Source organism: Vicia villosa, linkage group LG1, assembly GCF_029867415.1.
Source record: "Vicia villosa cultivar HV-30 ecotype Madison, WI linkage group LG1, Vvil1.0, whole genome shotgun sequence".
Lineage (NCBI taxonomy): Eukaryota > Viridiplantae > Streptophyta > Magnoliopsida > Fabales > Fabaceae > Vicia > Vicia villosa.
The window spans coordinates 18,342,481-18,362,207 of record NC_081180.1 but is presented as its reverse complement, the minus strand read 5'-3'; the positions used below and the strand labels follow the sequence as shown (position 1 = coordinate 18,362,207).

The window sequence follows — 19,727 nt, the reverse complement described above, 5'->3', positions numbered from 1 at the left end:
CTACATCTGGCTCTGCTGAGCAATACAACGGTAACAATGGTTATACTAGACCGCCGGTATTTGATGGTGAAAACTTTGAATACTGGAAAGATAAACTGGAAAGTTACTTTCTGGGTCTAGATGGTGATCTATGGGATCTTCTAATGGATGGTTACAAACATCCAGTAAATGCCAGTGGCGTGAAGCTGTCAAGGCAAGAAATGAATGATGATCAAAAGAAGCTTTTCAGGAATCATCATAAATGTAGAACTGTTTTGGTGAATGCTATCTCTCATGCTGAGTATGAGAAGATATCTAACAGGGAAACGGCCTATGACATATATGAGTCCTTGAAAATGACTCATGAAGGAAATGCTCAAGTCAAGGAGACTAAAGCTCTAGCCTTAATCCAGAAGTATGAAGCCTTCAAAATGGAGGAGGATGAAGACATTGAAAAGATGTTTTCAAGATTTCAAACTCTTACTGCTGGATTGAGAGTTCTTGACAAGGGATACACCAAGGCTGATCACGTAAAGAAGATCATCAGAAGCTTACCCAGAAGATGGGGTCCTATGGTGACTGCATTCAAGATTGCAAAGAATCTGAATGAAGTTTCTCTGGAAGAGCTTATCAGCGCCTTGAGAAGTCATGAAATTGAGCTGGATGCAAATGAGCCTCAAAAGAAAGGTAAGTCTATTGCATTAAAATCTAATATCAAGAAATGCACTAACGCTTTTCAGGCCAAAGAAGAAGATCCTGAAGAATCAGAATCTGAAGAAGAAGATGAACTGTCCCTGATCTCCAGAAGGCTAAATCAACTCTGGAAGACCAAGCAAAGGAAGTTCAGAGGCTTCAGAAGTTCAAGGAAATTTGAACGTGGAGAATCTTCTGATGAAAGAAGATTTGACAAGAAGAAGGTCATGTGCTATGAATGCAATGAGCCTGGACACTACAAGAATGAATGTCCAAATCTTCAGAAGGAAAGTCCCAAGAAAAAGTTTCATAAGAAGAAAGGTCTTATGGCAACCTGGGATGAGTCAGAAGATGATTCAGAAGATGAGCAGGCTAACTGTGCGCTGATGGCGACAGAAGATGACGGATCAGAATCTACATCAGAATCAGATTCTGAAGAGGTATTTTCTGAACTTACTAGAGATGAGTTAGTTTCCGGTCTAACTGAACTTCTGGAACTCAAGTCTCAGATTAGTCTCAAATACAAAAAGCTGAAAAAGCAATTTGAATTTGAAACAAAGAAGCTTGAGTTGGAGAATTCTGAATTAAAAGAAAAACTTTTAAAATTATCCAATAATGTTGGATCTCCTTCTGATTCAGAGAAATCCACTCCTAGTCTAAACCATATTCTGAAAGAATATGATTTAAGTTTCAGGAAGTTCTTATCTAGAAGTATTGGCAGAAGTCAGCTAGCTTCTATGATATATGTCGTATCTGGAAACAAAAGAGTTGGCATTGGTTTTGAGGGTGAAACCCCATACAAACTTGAACCTGTTGATGAAATGAAAATTACATACAAGCCATTGTATGATCAGTTCAAGTATGGCCACTCTCATGATATTAGGCACACTTCACATGCTCAAAGTTTTCACATAACACACACCAAGAAGCATGTGACACAACCTAGGAAATATCATGAAACTCATATTAAAAATTATCATGTTGTTCCTCCTATTGCTTATAATGTTAAACCCAAGTTCAATCAGAACTTGAGAAAATCTAACAAGAAAGGACCCAAGAAAATGTGGGTACCTAAGGATAAGATTATTCCTATTGCAGATATCCTTGGCTGCAAGAAGGACAAAGCACAACATGTCATGGTACCTGGACTCTGGATGCTCGCGACACATGACAGGAAGAAGGTCTATGTTCCAAGACCTGGTGCTTAAGTCTGGAGGAGAAGTCAAGTTTGGAGGAGATCAGAAGGGCAAGATAATTGGCTCTGGAACTATAAAGTCTGGTAACTCTCCTTCCATTTCTAATGTACTTCTTGTAGAAGGATTAACTCATAACCTCTTATCTATCAGTCAATTGAGTGACAATGGTTATGATATAATCTTTAATCAAAAGTCTTGCAAGGCTGTAAATCAGAAGGATGGCTCAATCCTATTTACAGGCAAGAGGAAGAACAACATTTATAAGACAGATCTGCAAGATCTTATGAGTCAGAAGGTGACCTGTCTTATGTCTGTTTCTGAAGAGCAGTGGGTCTGGCACAGAAGATTAGGTCATGCTAGTTTGAGAAAGATTTCTCAGATTAACAAACTGAATCTGGTCAGAGGACTCCCTAATCTGAAATTCAAATCAGATGCTCTTTGTGAAGCATGTCAGAAGGGCAAGTTCTCCAAACCTGCATTCAAGTCTAAGAATGTTGTTTCTACCTCAAGGCCATTAGAACTCTTGCACATTGATCTGTTTGGACCAGTCAAAACAGCATCTGTCAGAGGAAAGAAATATGGATTAGTCATCGTAGATGATTATAGCCGCTGGACTTGGGTAAAATTCTTAAAACACAAGGATGAGACTCATTCAGTGTTCTTTGATTTCTGCATTCAGATTCAATCTGAAAAAGAGTGTAAAATCATAAAGGTCAGAAGTGATCATGGTGGTGAATTTGAGAACAGATCCTTTGAAGAATTCTTCAAAGAAAATGGTATTGCCCATGATTTCTCTTGTCCTAGAACTCCACAGCAAAATGGGGTTGTAGAGCGAAAGAATAGGACTCTGCAAGAAATGGCCAGAACCATGATCAATGAAACCAATATGGCTAAGCATTTCTGGGCAGAAGCAATAAACACTGCATGCTATATTCAGAATAGAATCTCTATCAGACCTATTCTAAATAAGACTCCTTATGAATTGTGGAAGAATAGAAAACCCAACATTTCATATTTCCATCCTTTTGGATGTGTATGCTTTATTCTGAACACTAAAGATCATCTTGGTAAGTTTGATTCCAAAGCTCAAAAGTGTTTCCTTCTTGGATATTCTGAACGCTCAAAAGGCTACAGAGTATACAATACTGAAACATTGGTTGTAGAAGAATCAATCAATATCAGGTTTGATGATAAGCTTGGTTCTGAAAAACCAAAGCAGTTTGATAATTTTGCAGATTGTGATATTGTTATATCAGAAGTTGTTGAGCCAAGAAGTAACGCATCAGAAGCAGAGCTCCTCAGAAGCAAAGAACCAGAAGATCAAGTATCAGCTTCTCTGGAGGATCTAAGTATTTCTGAAGAACCATCTGTCAGAAGATCATCCAGACTTATCTCTGGTCATTCAGAAGATGTCATTCTTGGAAAGAAGGATGATCCAATCAGAACAAGAGCATTCCTTAAGAACAATGCAGACTGTCAATTAGGTCTTGTATCTTTGATCGAGCCAACTTCTGTTGATCATGCTCTAGAAGATCCAGACTGGATAATTGCTATGCAAGAAGAACTGAATCAGTTTACAAGGAATGATGTTTGGGATCTTGTTCCTAGACCAGATGGATTCAATATAATTGGTACAAAATGGGTCTTCAGAAACAAGCTCAGTGAGAAAGGTGAAGTGGTAAGAAACAAAGCCAGACTGGTGGCTCAGGGTTATAGTCAGCAAGAAGGGATTGATTATACAGAAACCTTTGCACCAGTGGCCAGGTTAGAATCTATTCGTCTATTAATTTCTTTTGCCACTCAACATAACATCACTCTCTATCAAATGGATGTTAAGAGTGCCTTCTTAAATGGTTATATAGATGAAGAAGTTTATGTCCATCAACCTCCTGGTTTTGAAGACTCTATGTCTCCGAATCATGTGTTTAAACTAAAGAAATCATTATATGGATTGAAGCAAGCTCCCAGAGCTTGGTATGAACGCTTAAGTTCTTTCCTTCTAGATAATGGTTTCACTAGAGGAAAAGTGGACACTACTCTCTTTTGTAAAACCTTTGAAAAGGATATTTTAATTTGTCAAATATATGTAGATGATATTATTTTTGGAACATCTAATGCTACACTTGGAAAGGAGTTTGCTGAATCTATGCAGGCTGAGTTTGAAATGAGCATGATGGGAGAACTCAAGTATTTCCTTGGAATACAAATAAATCAAACATCAGAAGGAACATATGTTCACCAAACCAAGTATGTGAAGGAACTTCTAAAGAAGTTTAATCTTCTGGACTGCAAAGAAGCCAAAACTCCTATGCATCCAACATGCATCCTAGGTAAGGATGAGGTAAGTAAGAAGGTAGATCAGAAGTTATACAGAGGTATGATTGGATCTCTTCTATATCTGACTGCTTCTAGACCTGACATTCTGTTCAGTGTTTGTTTGTGTGCTAGATTCCAATCAGATCCTAGAGAATCTCATTTAACTGCTGTTAAGAGAATTCTAAGGTATCTGAAAGGTACTACTAATGTTGGCTTAGTTTACAGAAAATCTAAAGAATACAACTTAGTAGGATTCTGCGATGCTGATTATGCTGGAGACAGAATTGAAAGAAAAAGTACTTCAGGAAGTTGCCAATTTCTTGGAAGTCATTTGATCTCTTGGTACAGCAAGAAGCAAGCAACTATTGCTCTATCAACGACAGAAGCAGAATATGTAGCTGCTGCCGGTTGTAGTACACAGATGCTCTGGATGAAGAGTCAGTTAGAAGATTATCAGATATTTGAGAGTAACATTCCTATATTCTGTGATAATACTTCTGCTATATGTTTATCTAAGAATCCTATTCTTCATTCAAAAGCTAAACATATTGAGATTAAACATCATTTCATAAGGGACTATGTTCAGAAGGGTGTCATATCTTTAAACTTTGTTGATACAGACCATCAAGGGGCTGATATCTTTACAAAACCCCTGGCTGAAGATAGGTTTAAGTTCATTCTGAAGAACATCAGTATGAATTTATGCCCAGAATGAGAAGATGAGAAGTTCTCATGTATGAGTATCTTCTGAAATGAATGTGGAACATTTTTTTTGGTCAGAAGTTCTGATTGAAATCTTTTAGAAATTATGATTCGGTTATTACTAACGTTTCATTGTCTAAGTTGATTCAGAACCTCTTTTAAAGCAAAACAGCTGTTACGTTTTATCTCGGGATGGTAAACCAGTCGTTACTATTCATGGATAAGCGCGCGTGCAGTTGAAGGGACGCCGACCATAGGTAACTGTGCTAGTCACCTCATTTGTCTTTATTATCTCTCCTCACGTCACGTAACATTAAATGCTTTTCTTCATTCGTTTCACTTTATTTTCTTTTAAATACTCTTCAAAATGGTTTTTGGTTTCCTATCTCTTTGTTTTCCTCTTAAAGTTTTTTTCTTTCTCTCTCTCGTTTTTCATTTCTTCTCTCAAAACCTAGCGTTCACTCTAAGTCTGTTGAAGCTCCATGACTCAAAGGCGACAGATCTCTGTGCATCTCGGGATGGCTCTTCTAATACCGCTCAAGTCAGACTCTTCTTTGATGTTGTTATCAACTTTCATCCAAAGACAGAAGACTTCCTTGAGTTGTAGGAAGATATGCTCAACTTCTATGTTGAGTTTCTTGACCGAATGTTGTTTTTTTTTAATTTTTGTAGTGATTTCCTCTTTGGAAATTCTACTTTGTATTTGCTAGGAATGTTTTTCATCTTGTTAAACATAGGAACCTTTTGTAATATCTTTTGATTATCAATGAAAAGTTTCTTTGTGTTTTACATTCCAGTAAATGTTTTATTTGTCGTTTTATACATCTGAATCTTTTTAAATTTTCTTTTTGATGTTATGACAAAAAGGGGGAGAAGATAAATGATAAATGATTTGATTAATCTATCAGTTATGATTTGATTAATCTATCAGTTGCTGGGTAAAGGCTCCCACACATTCACTAACAAGAACTGCAAGTTCTATATGGTTTGAGTGTTCTGCAGGTACAGAGAAGTGAAGTGAATCTTCAGAAGCAAACACTAGAAGCAAAACCATAAGAAGCGTTATTCTGTAAAAAGAATAAGCTCTTGGAAACTGAAGCAAGCTGAGTGCTGTCAAGCTTCAGAGATCAGAAGCAAGAAAGAAGAATGAATCAGAAGCACTGATAATAGAATTTGAATATCATTGTCTATCCTGTTCTGACAAAATTCTATTTGCTCTGATACATATAATGTTATGGCTCTGATACATTATTTGCTCTGATACATTATTTCAGCCTATATGGCTCTGATACATATAATGTGTTCAAACATACATTTTATGTTCTAACTCGTTCATGCTGACTTTTGTCGTTTAGCTTTTGTTCTGTAACATTTCAGGATGTAGAGATGCTCTGATGATGCTCTGGTACATTCAACAATGTTCTGATACAAATCTAGCATGAAGTGATGATTGGTAGACATTCAAAGTTCTGAAGCTATCCGAGGGAAGCAGAAATCAGAAGATGTGAATGTTCTAAAAGATCCAGAAAATTCAAGTTCTGAAGCTGTCCTGAATGGAAGCAGAAGTCAGAAGCTGTGAATGTTCTGAAGATCAAAGAAATTCAAGTTCTGAAGCTGTCCACGATGGAAGCAGGAATCAGAAGCTGTGAGTGTTCTAAGGATCTAAAGAAATTCAAGTTCTGAAGCTGTCCAATGGAAGCAGAAGTCAGAAGCTATGAATTCTCTGAAGGCAGAAGCTTATATGATCGTCTCTACCGAAATAATCAGGGAAGTCTTTTATCAAAGTTCTTCGAGTATTTATTTCAGGGGGAGATTATTTATCTCAGGGGGAGATTGTTAATCTCAGGGGGAGACATATTCATATGCTTATGCTATAGCTGTGTAATTTGTCTTTTGCCGTCTACTCTTTCTGATCGCAAATTCATATCATTTATATATGTTTTTGTCATCATCAAAAAGGGGGAGATTGTTAGAACAAGATTTGTTCTTATCAATTATCTTAGTTTTGATGATAACAATAATATGAATTTTGCTTAAGATAATATGGTACTCTAATCCAATGCAATTTCCCTTTCAGGAAATATATATAAAGAGTACGCATAATTCAGCGCTCAGAAGTTGTATCTTAAATGGTTCAGCATGCAACATCAGAACATGGTCTGGCAAGACATCAGAAGATGGTCGAAGCAGAATCAGAACATGGGTCTATGGAAGCATCAGAAGAACATGAGATCAGAAGCACTGAAGATCAGAAGATGGTATCACGCTCAGAAGCACTTCAAGGTCAGAAGATCAGAAGATGCTATGCACCAAGCTGTTTTGACTCTGATGATATTCAAACGTAGTATTCACAAACATCAGATCAGAAGGAAGTACAGGTGGCAGACTACGCTGACTGACAAAAGGAACGTTAAAAGCTACTAAAGGCTACGTCAGTAGACACAGCGTGAACAAGGCTCGAGGTAGTTGACAAAAGCGTATAACATTAAGTGCAATGCTGTACGGAACACGCAAAGCATTAAATGCATTCAACGGTCATCTTCTCAACGCCTATAAATATGAAGTTCTGATGAGAAGCAAGGTTAACGATTCTGCACCAAAACAACTTATATCAAACTTGCTGAAACGCTGTTCAAATCTAAACTCAGAATCTTCATCTTCATCAAAGCTCACTACATTGCTGTTGTAATATCTTAGTGAGATTAAGCTTAAACGATAAGAGAAATATCACAGTTTGTGATTATAGCTTTTAAGAAGCATTTGTAAACTCTTGAATAGATTACATTAAGTTGTAAGGAACTAGAGTGATCGTGTGATCAGTATACTCTAGGAAGTCTTAGCAGTTGGCTGAGCAGTTTGTAACTAGAGTGATCGTGTTGATCAGAATACTCTAGAGAAGTCTTAGGAGTGAACTAAGCCTAGAGTGATCGTGTTGATCAGTAGACTCTAGAAAAGTCTTAGAGGGTATCTAAGCAGTTGTTCCTGGAGTGATCAGTGTGTGATCAGAAGACTCTGGAAGACTTAGTTGCGGACTAAGTGGAAAACCATTGTAATCCGTGCGTTTAGTGGATTAAATCCTCAGTTGAGGTAAATCATCTCTGCGGGGGTGGACTGGAGTAGTTTAGTTAACAACGAACCAGGATAAAAATAACTGTGCAATTTATTTTTATCTGTCAAGTTTTTAAAGCTACACTTATTCAAACCCCCCCTTTCTAAGTGTTTTTCTATCCTTCACAAACGACCGACTATGCTCTGATACCACTATTGTAACACCCTTCTAATACCCCACATAAATATTAAACAATAATCAGAGTAAACATGAAAAAGGGCATTACAACTTCCATATAATTAAATAATACTCATGTCATGCCATAAAAGAGAACGTCAAACCAAACTTATTCAGGTCATCAGGTTAACACAGCGGAATTATCTTTAACATCTGAATAATAAAACAACCAAGTCATATACTTAAAACACCAACATAAGCAATCCACCCAAATAAAAGAGTTTAACAAGTAACTCTAAACAACGTCCCCAGTGTTACACGACCAGAGCATGACACGGACCCAAACTGACTCTAACGAATTACTTGACGAGCTAACCCTCACCAAGTACAGAAGCTACTCCTTCAATCTGAAAAATAACAACAGTAAGGGTGAGTCTAATTCACATTTAACCAATGTTATAGGATATAGATAATAAAATATCAATCACATGCTATTCACCCAATTACAGTTACAATCAGACTCACAACCACATAATCAGTACAACAAACACACAATCAACACATATTATAACATTGGACAATCTTCCATTCATGTTATAATAACGCAATTAGCCTAATGCAATGCAACTACATGCATGTGGTACCAAAATCTGGGATAACCCATCTCACCGATCCACCATCGTCAAGGATACGGCAACACCCACTCACTAATTCCACACAATGGGAATTAGCTACCACTGATCCACAATCGTCAAGGACCAGCAACATAATGATTATGAAATGCATGTATCAACCATAACATGCTCATCATCAACATTAATCAACCAGATATCATAATCATCAACCAACATAACAATCGATAGCCACATATAGTTTATACTATCCTCAACCATAACAAAACACATGTTTTACATCGACAATATAAGTATATCAACCACCAGTTACAATCACAACATCATAACAGGTAAAACATTCATTAGTGTACCTGTAAGCATAAACCACCACAACCAAATAAAATCGAGTGTTTTAAAATTAATTTCGAGTCACGACTCAAAACACCATTTTATCATGTAAATTATTTGCTTAACTTCACCATGCTCGAAACGGCACCAAAATTCGGTTTACGGTTTAAAAGTTACACATATTTAAACTTTTCAAAATGGCCTGTCACTAACAGCACGCGGCGGCGGCGCCAACATTGGTTCGCGGCGCGAACTGAGCGAGTGAAAACTCCTTAACCTTCTGCCAAGTACTTCGCAGCGCAACCATGGGTTCGCGGCGTGAAACGAGAAAGAAGTACGCCTTTGCGGCGCAACCATGTGCTCGCGGCGCGTACTGAATACATCAGAACTTCCTGGCTTTCTGCCAAGCAGTTCGCGGCGCCAACTCCTGGACGCGGTGCCAACTGGCGATTTCCAGGAATCCGAATCGCAGAAAACAGCCTACGATTTTGTCCTTCTTTCACCGAATCATTACCAAACCAATTCCATTTCAACCAGATTTCACGTACAGTAAAACAACACATATTATAACACATTTAAAATACATTTCAACCATCCAATTAACACCATACATGATCAATACACCATTATCAATCAATTCTCCCAAAACCTAACATTTCTACAACCTAAGCATAACTCAATTGACATAAACAACATGATCAATTCTATCCTACAACCTATAACCCCATAATAGAAGATAAATGGAAGAGTCCCCCCTTACCTGAAGGTTGATTCTTCGCTCTTCCTCTGTCGCACTTCTCTGCTTCTCTCCTCTTTTCACGTTCAAGCTTTTCTCTTCTCTTTAGTTCTATTCCTCTTTCCCACAATTCCTCTATTTTGTGTAAAATAAAATAAAACTATTTTAATTAGTAATAGGGCCTACCAATACACCCCCCTCTTACTAATCACTACTTAAGCTCATTTGCTTAATTTCTCCATAGCTCTCAATAATTCCAAATAATTCTCCATAATTCAATTAAATAAATTTAAAATTAAATTATGAAAATATGGAGTGTTACAACTCTCCCCCACTAAAAGAGTTTTCATCCTCGAAAACATACCTTAGGCAAATAACTCTGGGTAGGAATCCTTCATCTGACTTTCCAGGTCCCAAGTCACATTCCCACCTGCTGGTCCTCCCCAAGCTACTCTGACCAGTGCTATCTCTTTGCCACGCAATTGTTTCAGCTTTCGATCTTCAATTCTCATAGGTAAAGCTTCCACTGTCAGGTTATCCTTTACCTGCACATCATCTACCTGGATCACATGAGATGGATCCGCGATGTATTTCCTCAACTGTGATACATGGAATACATCGTGCAAATTCGCAAGCGTTGGTAGCAACGCAATACGGTAAGCCACCTCCCCAATCCTCTCTGTAATCTGGTACGGACCAATGAAACGCGGAGTCAACTTCCTCGAGTTTCAGTGCTCTACCAACACCAGTCGTAGGAGTCACTCTCAAGAACACATGATCTCCCTCTTGAAATTCAAGTGTCCTTCGTCTTTTATCATGGTAGATTTTCTGGCGGCTCTGAGAAGCCTTCATCTTCTCCTGAATCAATTTAATCTTCTCTGTGGTCTCTTGTACAATTTCTGGCCCAATTACAGTACTCTCACCCGATTCATACCAACACAAAGGTGTTCTACATCTCCTACCATACAAAGCTTCAAATGGAGCCATATCAATGCTCGAATGAAAACTATTGTTGTAGGTAAATTCGATCAACGGCAAATTGCTATCCCATGCACCTCCTTTTTCCAATACACGGGCACGTAACAAATCTTCTTATGACTGAATTGTTCTCTCAGTCTGACCATCAGTTTACGGATGATAAGTAGAACTCAACCTCAATTTAGTACCTAAAGCCTTCTGTAAACCTTCCCAGAATCGAGATGTAAACCTTGGATCTCTATCTGATACGATACTCGAAGGAATACCATGCAGACTTACTATCTTCTCAATATACAATTGAGCTAATCTCTCCATCGGATAATCCATTCTCATCGGTATAAAGTGAGCAGACTTCGTCAACCTATCCACAATAACACAAATAGCTTCACAATTTTTCACCGTCCTCGGCAACCAGAAACAAAATTCATAGATATACTATCCCACTTCCATTCAGGAATAAATAACGGTTGCATAGCTCCATACGGCTTCTGATGTTCAATCTTCGACTTCTGGCAAGTCAAACAAGCATAAACAAATTCAGCTATCTCCTTTTTCATTCCAGGCCACCAAAACAGCTTCTTTAAGTCATGATACATCTTGGTAGCACCAAGATGAATACTCAATCCACTACGATGTCCTTCCTCAAGAATACTCCTTCTCAATTCGACAACATCAGGGACACAAACACGATTTCCAAACCTCATTATACCATTCTCGTCGATTTCTGAATTCACCTCCTTTACCTTGGTTAATCAGAGTCAACTTATCCACCAGCTCTACATCAGTCTTCTGACCCTCTCGAATTTCCTCAAGAATACCACTAGTCAGCTTCAGCATACCCAATTTAACACTGTTAGGAGTGTCTTCGCATACTAAACTCAAATCTCTGAATTGTTCAACTAAGTCCAACTCCTTCACCATTAACATAGACATATGCAAGGACTTCCTACTCAAAGCATCGGCAACAACGTTTGCTTTACCCGGATGGTAATTCAGTCCAAAATCATAATCCTTGAGAAATTCCAACCATCTTCTTTGTCTCATATTTAGCTCTTTTTGATCAAAGAGATACTTCAGACTCTTGTGATCACTAAATACTTCAAACCTTGAACCATACAGATAATGCCTCCACAGTTTCAACACAAATACAACTGCTGCCAACTCTAAGTCGTGAGTCGGATAATTCTTCTCATGCACTTTGAGTTGTCTCGATGCAAAAGCAACTACTTGTTGATTCTGCATTAGCACACCTCCTAATCCCATCAATGAAGCATCACAATACACAACAAAAGATTCCGCCGGATTCGGCAAAATCAAGATCGGCGCACTAGTCAACCTCTTCTTTAACTCTTGGAATCCTTCTTCACATTTCGAATCCCAGATGAACGCTTGACCCTTCCTAGTCAACTTAGTTAATGACAATGCTAACTTTGAAAAGCCTTCAATGAACTTTCTATAATAACCTGCCAGACCAAGAAAACTACGGATTTCAGAAACTGATTTCGGAGCTTCCCACTGAGACACAGCTTCTACCTTTGTTGGATCCACGACAATACCATTTTTGGAAATCACATGTCCAAGGAAACTTACTTCACTTAACCAGAAATCACACTTCGACAGTTTAGCATACAGTTTCTTCTCTTTCAGCAATTCTAATACCACTCTAAGATGATTTGTATGTTCTTCTTCATTCTTAGAATATATTAAAATACCATCTATGAACACCACTACGAACTGGTCGAGATAAGGATGAAAGATCCTATTCATATATTCCATAAAAACACTAGGTGCATTAGTAACTCCAAATGGCATCACAATATATTCGTAATGACCATACCTTGTTCTAAATGCAGTCTTCTGAATATCGTCTGTCTTCACCCGAATCTGATGATATCCCGACCTCAAGTCAATCTTACTGAACACGCATGCCCCAACCAGTTGATCCATTAGATCATCAATCCTCGGCAACGGATACCGATTTTTGATAGTAACTTTATTCAGCTGTCTATAATCCACACACAGCCTCATCGAGCCTTCTTTCTTCTTTACTAATAACACCGGTGCACCCAACGGTGAAACACTAGGACGAATAAATTCCTTCTCCAGTAACTCTTCCAATTGACTCTTCCAATTGACTCTTCAATTCAGTCAATTCTGATGCTGACATACGATAAGGTGCCATCGACACAGGACTAGTTCCTGGATTAACTCAATAGCAAATTCCACTTCTCTCTCAGGTGGCAACTCTCTAACATCTTCTGGAAAAAGACTTCGGGAAAGTCGCATACTATTGGTAATTCACCACTCATCACTTTCTCCTTCACTGCCATAGATACAATCAACATAAACACGGCAGCCCCGTCCTTACCTGCTTCATCTACCTGCCTAGCAGTCATTGCCAAACATTCCCCACTCACATCTTCCGGAATATAACCGTCTTCGAGAAACAATTGATATGAACTCGATTGAATTCCAACCAGTTCATTCCCAGAATAACATCGAGTTGTTCCAACGGAAGGCACACTAAATCCATTCTGAATTCTCTACCAAATATATCAATTGGACAGTTCAAACAAGCAAACGAAGTAGTCACTGAACCCGACGCAGGAGTGTCAATGATCATACTTCCATTAATATCAGATATTTCCAAGTTCATTCGTTTAGCACAATCCAACGAAATAAACGAATGTGTCGCGCCAGTGTCTATAATCGCAATTAAAGGAGTGCCATGAATAAAACATGTACCTTTAATTAACCGATCCTCTGGAGTAGTCTCGGAACCAGATAAGGCGAACACCTTACCACCAGCTTGATTCTTCCTCGACTTAGGATATTTAGGACTAATATGGCCCTCTTCTCCGCAGTTGAAACAAGTTACAGTGTTTCCTTTGCACTCAATAGCAATGTGACCTGCCTTTCCCCATTTATAGCACTTCTTTTCTTCACTTTTGTACTCGTGAATGCGATGTCCAGGTTCTCCACACTTGAAGCACTTAATAGGGGCACTTGAGTCTCCCCCACAAGGCTTCTTCCAACCTCCAGCTCTCTGATTACCTTTACCATACGGCTTGCCACGATCCATATGCTTCTTCCCTTTCTTGTCGACTAACTCGCGAGAGTGTGACGACTTCAGCTTAATATTGTCCTCTTCAAAGATTCGGCTGCAGTCAACCAAATCAACAAACCTGCGAATCCTCTGATATCTGATACCCTGTTTAATCTCATCACGGAGACCATTCTCAAACTTAACGCACTCCAAGAACTCGCTAGCCTCATCGTTGTTGTAGTGGACATAATACTTCGCCATCTCAACAAACTTGTATGCATACTCCGACACGGTCATGTTCCCTTGTGTCAGCTCCAAACATTCGACCTCTTTCCTGCCTCTAACGTCCTCAGGAAAGTACCTCCGCAACAATTCTCTCTTGAACACAACCCAAGTAATTGCAACACCAGCAGCTTGCAGTTCATCCCTACTAGCCATCCACCAATCATCAGCTTCTTCAGACAGCATGTGAGTACCATATCTCACCTTCAGATTTTCATCGCAATCAATCACCCGGAAGATCCTTCCAATTTCCTTCAGCCACCTCTGAGCGCCTTCGGGATCGTGAGTGCCTTTGAACAATTGAGGGTTGTTCCTCTGAAAACTGTTCAGCTGCCTGTCCGCACCAATTCCAGCCCCATTGGCATTCCCTTCCAGCACACCAGCAATCATACCCAGAGCCTCAACAATCGCGTCGTCGTTTCTTCCTCCTCTTCCGACCATTGTTCTGCTAAATATAAAACAATATTTATTAGAACAAGAAGTATCGATAGTGTCAATCTTACACTAATCGCATACGAGGGATTAACCGACACTAAGACTCTGACTCAAACGACCGACTATGCTCTGATACCACTATTGTAACACCCTTCTAATACCCCACATAAATATTAAACAATAATCAAAGTAAACATGAAAAGGGCTTTACAACTTCCATATAATTAAACAATACCCATGTCATGCCATAAAAGAGAACGTCAAACCAAACTTATTCAGATCATTAGGTTAACACAGCGGAATTATCTTTAACATCTGAATAGTAAAACAACCAAGTCATATACTTAAAACACCAACATAAGCAATCCACCCAAATAAAAGAGTTTAACAAGTAACTCTAAACAACGTCCCCAGTGTTACACGACCAGAGCATGACACGGACCCAAACCGACTCTAACGAATTACTTGACGAGCTAACCCTCACCAAGTACAGAAGCTACTCCTTCAATCTGAAAAATAACAACAGTAAGGGTGAGTCTCATTCACATTTAACTAATGTTATAGGATATAGATAATAAAATATCAATCACATGCTATTCACCCAATTATAGTTACAATCAGATTCACAACCACACAATCAGTACAACAAACACACAATCAACACATATTATAACATTGGACAATCTTCCATTCATGTTATAATAACGCAATTAGCCTAATGCAATGCAACTACATGCATGTGGTACCAAAATCTGGGATAACCCATCTCACCGATCCACCATCGTCAAGGATACGGCAACACCCACTCACTAATTCCACACAATGGGAATTAGCTACCACTGATCCACCATCGTCAAGGACCAGCAACATAATGATTATGAAATGCATGTATCTCAATCATGACATGCTCATCATCAACATTAATCAACCAGATATCATAATCATCAACCAACATAACAATCGATAGCCACGTATAGTTTATACTATCCTCAACCATAACAAAACACATATTTTACATCGACAATATATGTATATCAACCACCAGTTACAATCACAACATCATAACAGGTAAAACATTCATTAGTGTACGTGTAAGCATAAACCACCACAACCAAATAAAATCGAGTGTTTTAAAATTAATTTCGAGTCACGACTCAAAACACCATTTTATTATGTAAATTATTTGCTTAGCTTCACCATGCTCGAAACGGCACCAAAATCCGGTTTACGGTTTAAAAGTTACACATCTTTAAACTTTTCAAAATGACCCGTCACTAACAGCACACGGCGCCAACATTGGTTCGCGGCACGAACTGAGCGAGTGAAAACTCCTTAACCTTCTGCCAAGTACTTCGCGGCGCAACCATGGGTTCGCGGCGCGAAACGAGAAAGAAGTACGCCTTCGCGGTGCAACCATGTGCTCGCGGCGCGTACTGAATACATCAGAACTTCCTGGCTTTCTGCCAAGCAGTTCGCGGCGCCAACTCCTGGACGCGGCTCCAACTGGCGATTTCCAGGAATCCGAATCGCAGAAAACAGCCTACGATTTTGTCCTTCTTTCACCGAATCATTACCAAACCAATTCCATTTCAACCAGATTTCACGTACCGTAAAACAACACATATTATTACACATTTATAATACATTTCAACCATCCAATTAACACCGTACATGATCAATACAACATTATCAATCAATTCTCCCAAAACCTAACATTTCTACAACCTAAACATAACTCAATTGACATAAACAACATGATCAATTCTATCCTACCACCTATAACCCCATAATAGAAGATAAATGGGAGAGTCCCCCCTACCTGAAGGTTGATTCTTCGCTCTTCCTCTGTCGCACTTCTCTGCTTCTCTCCTCTTTTCACGTTCAAGCTTTTCTCTTCTCTTTATTTCTATTCCTCTTTCCCACAATTCCTCTATTTTGTGGAAAATAAAATAAAACTATTTTAATTAGTAATAGGGTCTACCAATACACCCTCTCTTACTAATCATTACTTAAGCCCATTTGCTTAATTTCTCCATAGCTCTCAATAATTCCAAATAATTCCAAATAATTCTCCATAATTCAATTAAATAAATTTAAAATTAAATTATGAAAATATGGAGTGTTACAAAAATCCCCCGTAGCAGGAATCTAAAGCGGAGATGGAGAATGTATTAGAAGACAGCGATTGTGATGGAAATGTATCCCCGCCCCCATTCCGCCCATTGACATCCCTAATTAGCTTTTGCCTTAAAATAAAACAAGTAATAATCTAAATTTAGGATATCAATAATATTAAAATTAATTTTCAAAAAACTAATAACATATTTTCAATTTTTTATTAAAATTTTGTTGGAAATAAATAAATCCCCTAAGCTTGTCAAAGAAGCTTGCGAAGCAAAATACTTTTCGCGCCTCTCTATCAATTTCGAATCCCTCTCTCCATCTTCTTCTCTTCCCTCTTTCCTCCTTCTCCCTCTTCTCACTCAATTCTCCCAATTACCCTTTTTTTTTTCTCGATCAACGTCTTGTTTGTTGTGTTAAAAATGGAGCAGCAGCGACTTGAGAAAACAGCACAACAACAACAAGACCAAGAAACCGAAGAGATTCAACATGGTCCTTTACCCGTCGAACAACTTCAGGTATAAAATTTCTCTCTTTTTTTCCAGATTTCGCGACCCATTATTTGCAATTTCATTTTTAGGTTGACCCAATTGATTAATATCGAAAAAGAAAATTTCCCCCTTTTTTCTGTTGTTGATTGTTCCGTGATTGATTGTGATTTCAGACATCTGGTATAGCTGCACTTGATGTTAAGAAGCTTAAAGATGCGGGTATTTGTACTGTTGAATCTGTTGCTTATACTCCCAGGAAGGATCTTTTGCAAATCAAAGGTATCAGTGAAGCCAAGGTTGACAAGATCATTGAAGCAGGTAATTATTCACTTTCGCTTTCACCTTTGTTTTAGGGTTTGTTTGGATGAGTTTATCTACAGTGTGAGATTTTTCAGGAGAGCTTATTTAAACAGCTTATCTCGTGTCCATAAGCCGTTTTCAGCTTATTTTCAAAAGCTCTTCAGGATAGTTTATGAAAAACATCTTAGAGCTTATATGAACATAATTTGCTTTATTGAGTCTGTGGTGTTTGGTTTGTTTTGTTTATTGCAGCTTCTAAGCTGGTGCCTATGGGTTTTACTAGTGCTAGTGAGCTTCATGCCCAGCGAGAATCCATTATTCAGATAACCACTGGGTCAAGAGAGCTTGACAAGATATTAGAAGGTTAGAGTCTGAATTGTAAATACTTCTTTTATGTGTGAATTTCAAACATCAAATCAATGCCTTTGCTGCTGAGTGCCAATAATTTTATATGTTGGTGATTCGATCAGGTGGAATTGAGACGGGTTCTATCACCGAATTGTATGGTGAATTTAGATCTGGGAAGACTCAGTTGTGTCACACTCTCTGTGTCACTTGCCAAGTATGTTGTTTCCCTTTTGTGCTATTACATGTTTAGTCCTAGCATGTAGAAGTAGATTACGGGCAAGAGAGTTTTCTCTCAAAAAACATTGATCCTATTACTGAATGAATATACTCTTGTATATTCAGTTTGTAAATGTTTAAGTTCATATTGAGCTGTCACTGCTACCTAATGTCTTTGTCTAGTAACTAATATATTGTTGATATTATAGTTGCCACTAGATCAAGGAGGAGGTGAGGGTAAAGCTATGTACATAGATGCTGAGGGAACTTTTAGGCCTCAGCGACTCTTACAGATAGCAGACAGGTATAATGATTCTTTGTATTACTTTGTTGCCCTATATCTGTGGAATTGTATATTCAATATTTATGTTCCGCAATGCTACAGGTTTGGACTGAATGGTGCTGATGTATTGGAAAATGTCGCTTATGCTAGAGCGTATAACACGGATCATCAATCACGGCTTCTGCTTGAAGCAGCTTCAATGATGGTGGATACAAGGTGTGACTTCTGATGGTTCCTTTTGCTCAGTATTGTTTAGATCTGGCAATTGCCAAAGTTACATAATCTGTCTTCCGGATATGCATTATTATGTCACAGACTAAGTGCTTTAGATCCCAGAACTGATTTCGAGCCTTTTGTTTTGATGGCTTATACACAGGTTTGCTTTAATGATAATAGACAGTGCTACTGCTCTCTATAGGACAGATTTTTCCGGAAGAGGCGAACTTTCAGCCCGGCAAATGCATTTAGCAAAGTTCCTGAGAAGCCTTCAGAAGTTAGCAGACGAGGTAAACAGTCCATGTCAGGCTTGTTCTGCAGGAATATCTTTATTTTTTTATAAACTGATTCATGATTCTTAGTAAACACATACAAATATCCAATCATTTGGAGCTAATAACTTGTTTTGGTTGTCGAATTGTAGTTCGGCGTGGCTGTTGTCTTAACAAACCAAGTAGTTTCACAAGTAGATGGTTCTGCAATGTTTGCTGGACCCCAAACCAAACCTATTGGAGGCAACATTATGGCTCATGCAACCACAACGAGGTTAGCTCTAAGGAAAGGAAGAGGAGAAGAGCGAATCTGTAAGGTGATTAGTTCTCCTTGTTTGGCTGAAGCCGAAGCAAGATTTCAGATATTAGGCGAAGGAGTTGCAGATGTTAAAGACTAACCAATTTTAGCCTTGTCTGAAACATTGAATGTTTTTAGTTTGTGCCCTTTTGCTAGTTGTAAAAGATGATTTGAAAGAATCCAATGTCTAGTTTTGCAATAATGTTCAATTTTGGTGGTTTCTGTTTTCTTACCATTGTTCTTTTGGCAGTCTCTTTGCATTTTGTGATCACGAGAATTGCTGTAGTGTTGATTGTGCAGCTTCATTGAAATTGAGAAACTATTGAATGTAATAGCTAATTGACATTTAAAACATGCACTATGTTTTGAAATAAGAAGATAATAATTAAACTTTATCAATATTTATTTTTTAGGTTTTAAAAATAATCTTACAGTTATATACGGATGCACTACTAGAAAGGTGGTAGGTTGTGTTGTGTGTGGCATAACTAATAAAAAAGAATAGGACATAATTATGCCATAATTATAGCATGAGTCTTTTTAAGTTATTTTATTATAACATATTGGTTATAAAATTACTATTTTTCAATCTTTTTTTTCACTCTTTAATTAAACCAATCACCCAAAACAC

The 19,727-nt window shown here is 38.2% G+C and overlaps 1 protein-coding gene across 1 annotated transcript; it reads left to right on the top strand.

The window, feature by feature from the left end:
• The first annotated feature begins 16,837 nt into the window (after window positions 1-16,837).
• On the top strand, window positions 16,838-19,325 carry LOC131601948 (DNA repair protein RAD51 homolog A). Its single transcript, XM_058873886.1, has 8 exons — window positions 16,838-17,190; window positions 17,337-17,481; window positions 17,716-17,826; window positions 17,934-18,025; window positions 18,237-18,331; window positions 18,413-18,526; window positions 18,687-18,816; window positions 18,951-19,325. The coding sequence occupies exons 1-8, from the start codon at window positions 17,095-17,097 to the stop codon at window positions 19,194-19,196; spliced, it is 1,029 nt and encodes a 342-aa protein (XP_058729869.1). The 5' UTR covers window positions 16,838-17,094; the 3' UTR covers window positions 19,197-19,325.
• Window positions 19,326-19,727: the final 402 nt, after the last annotated feature.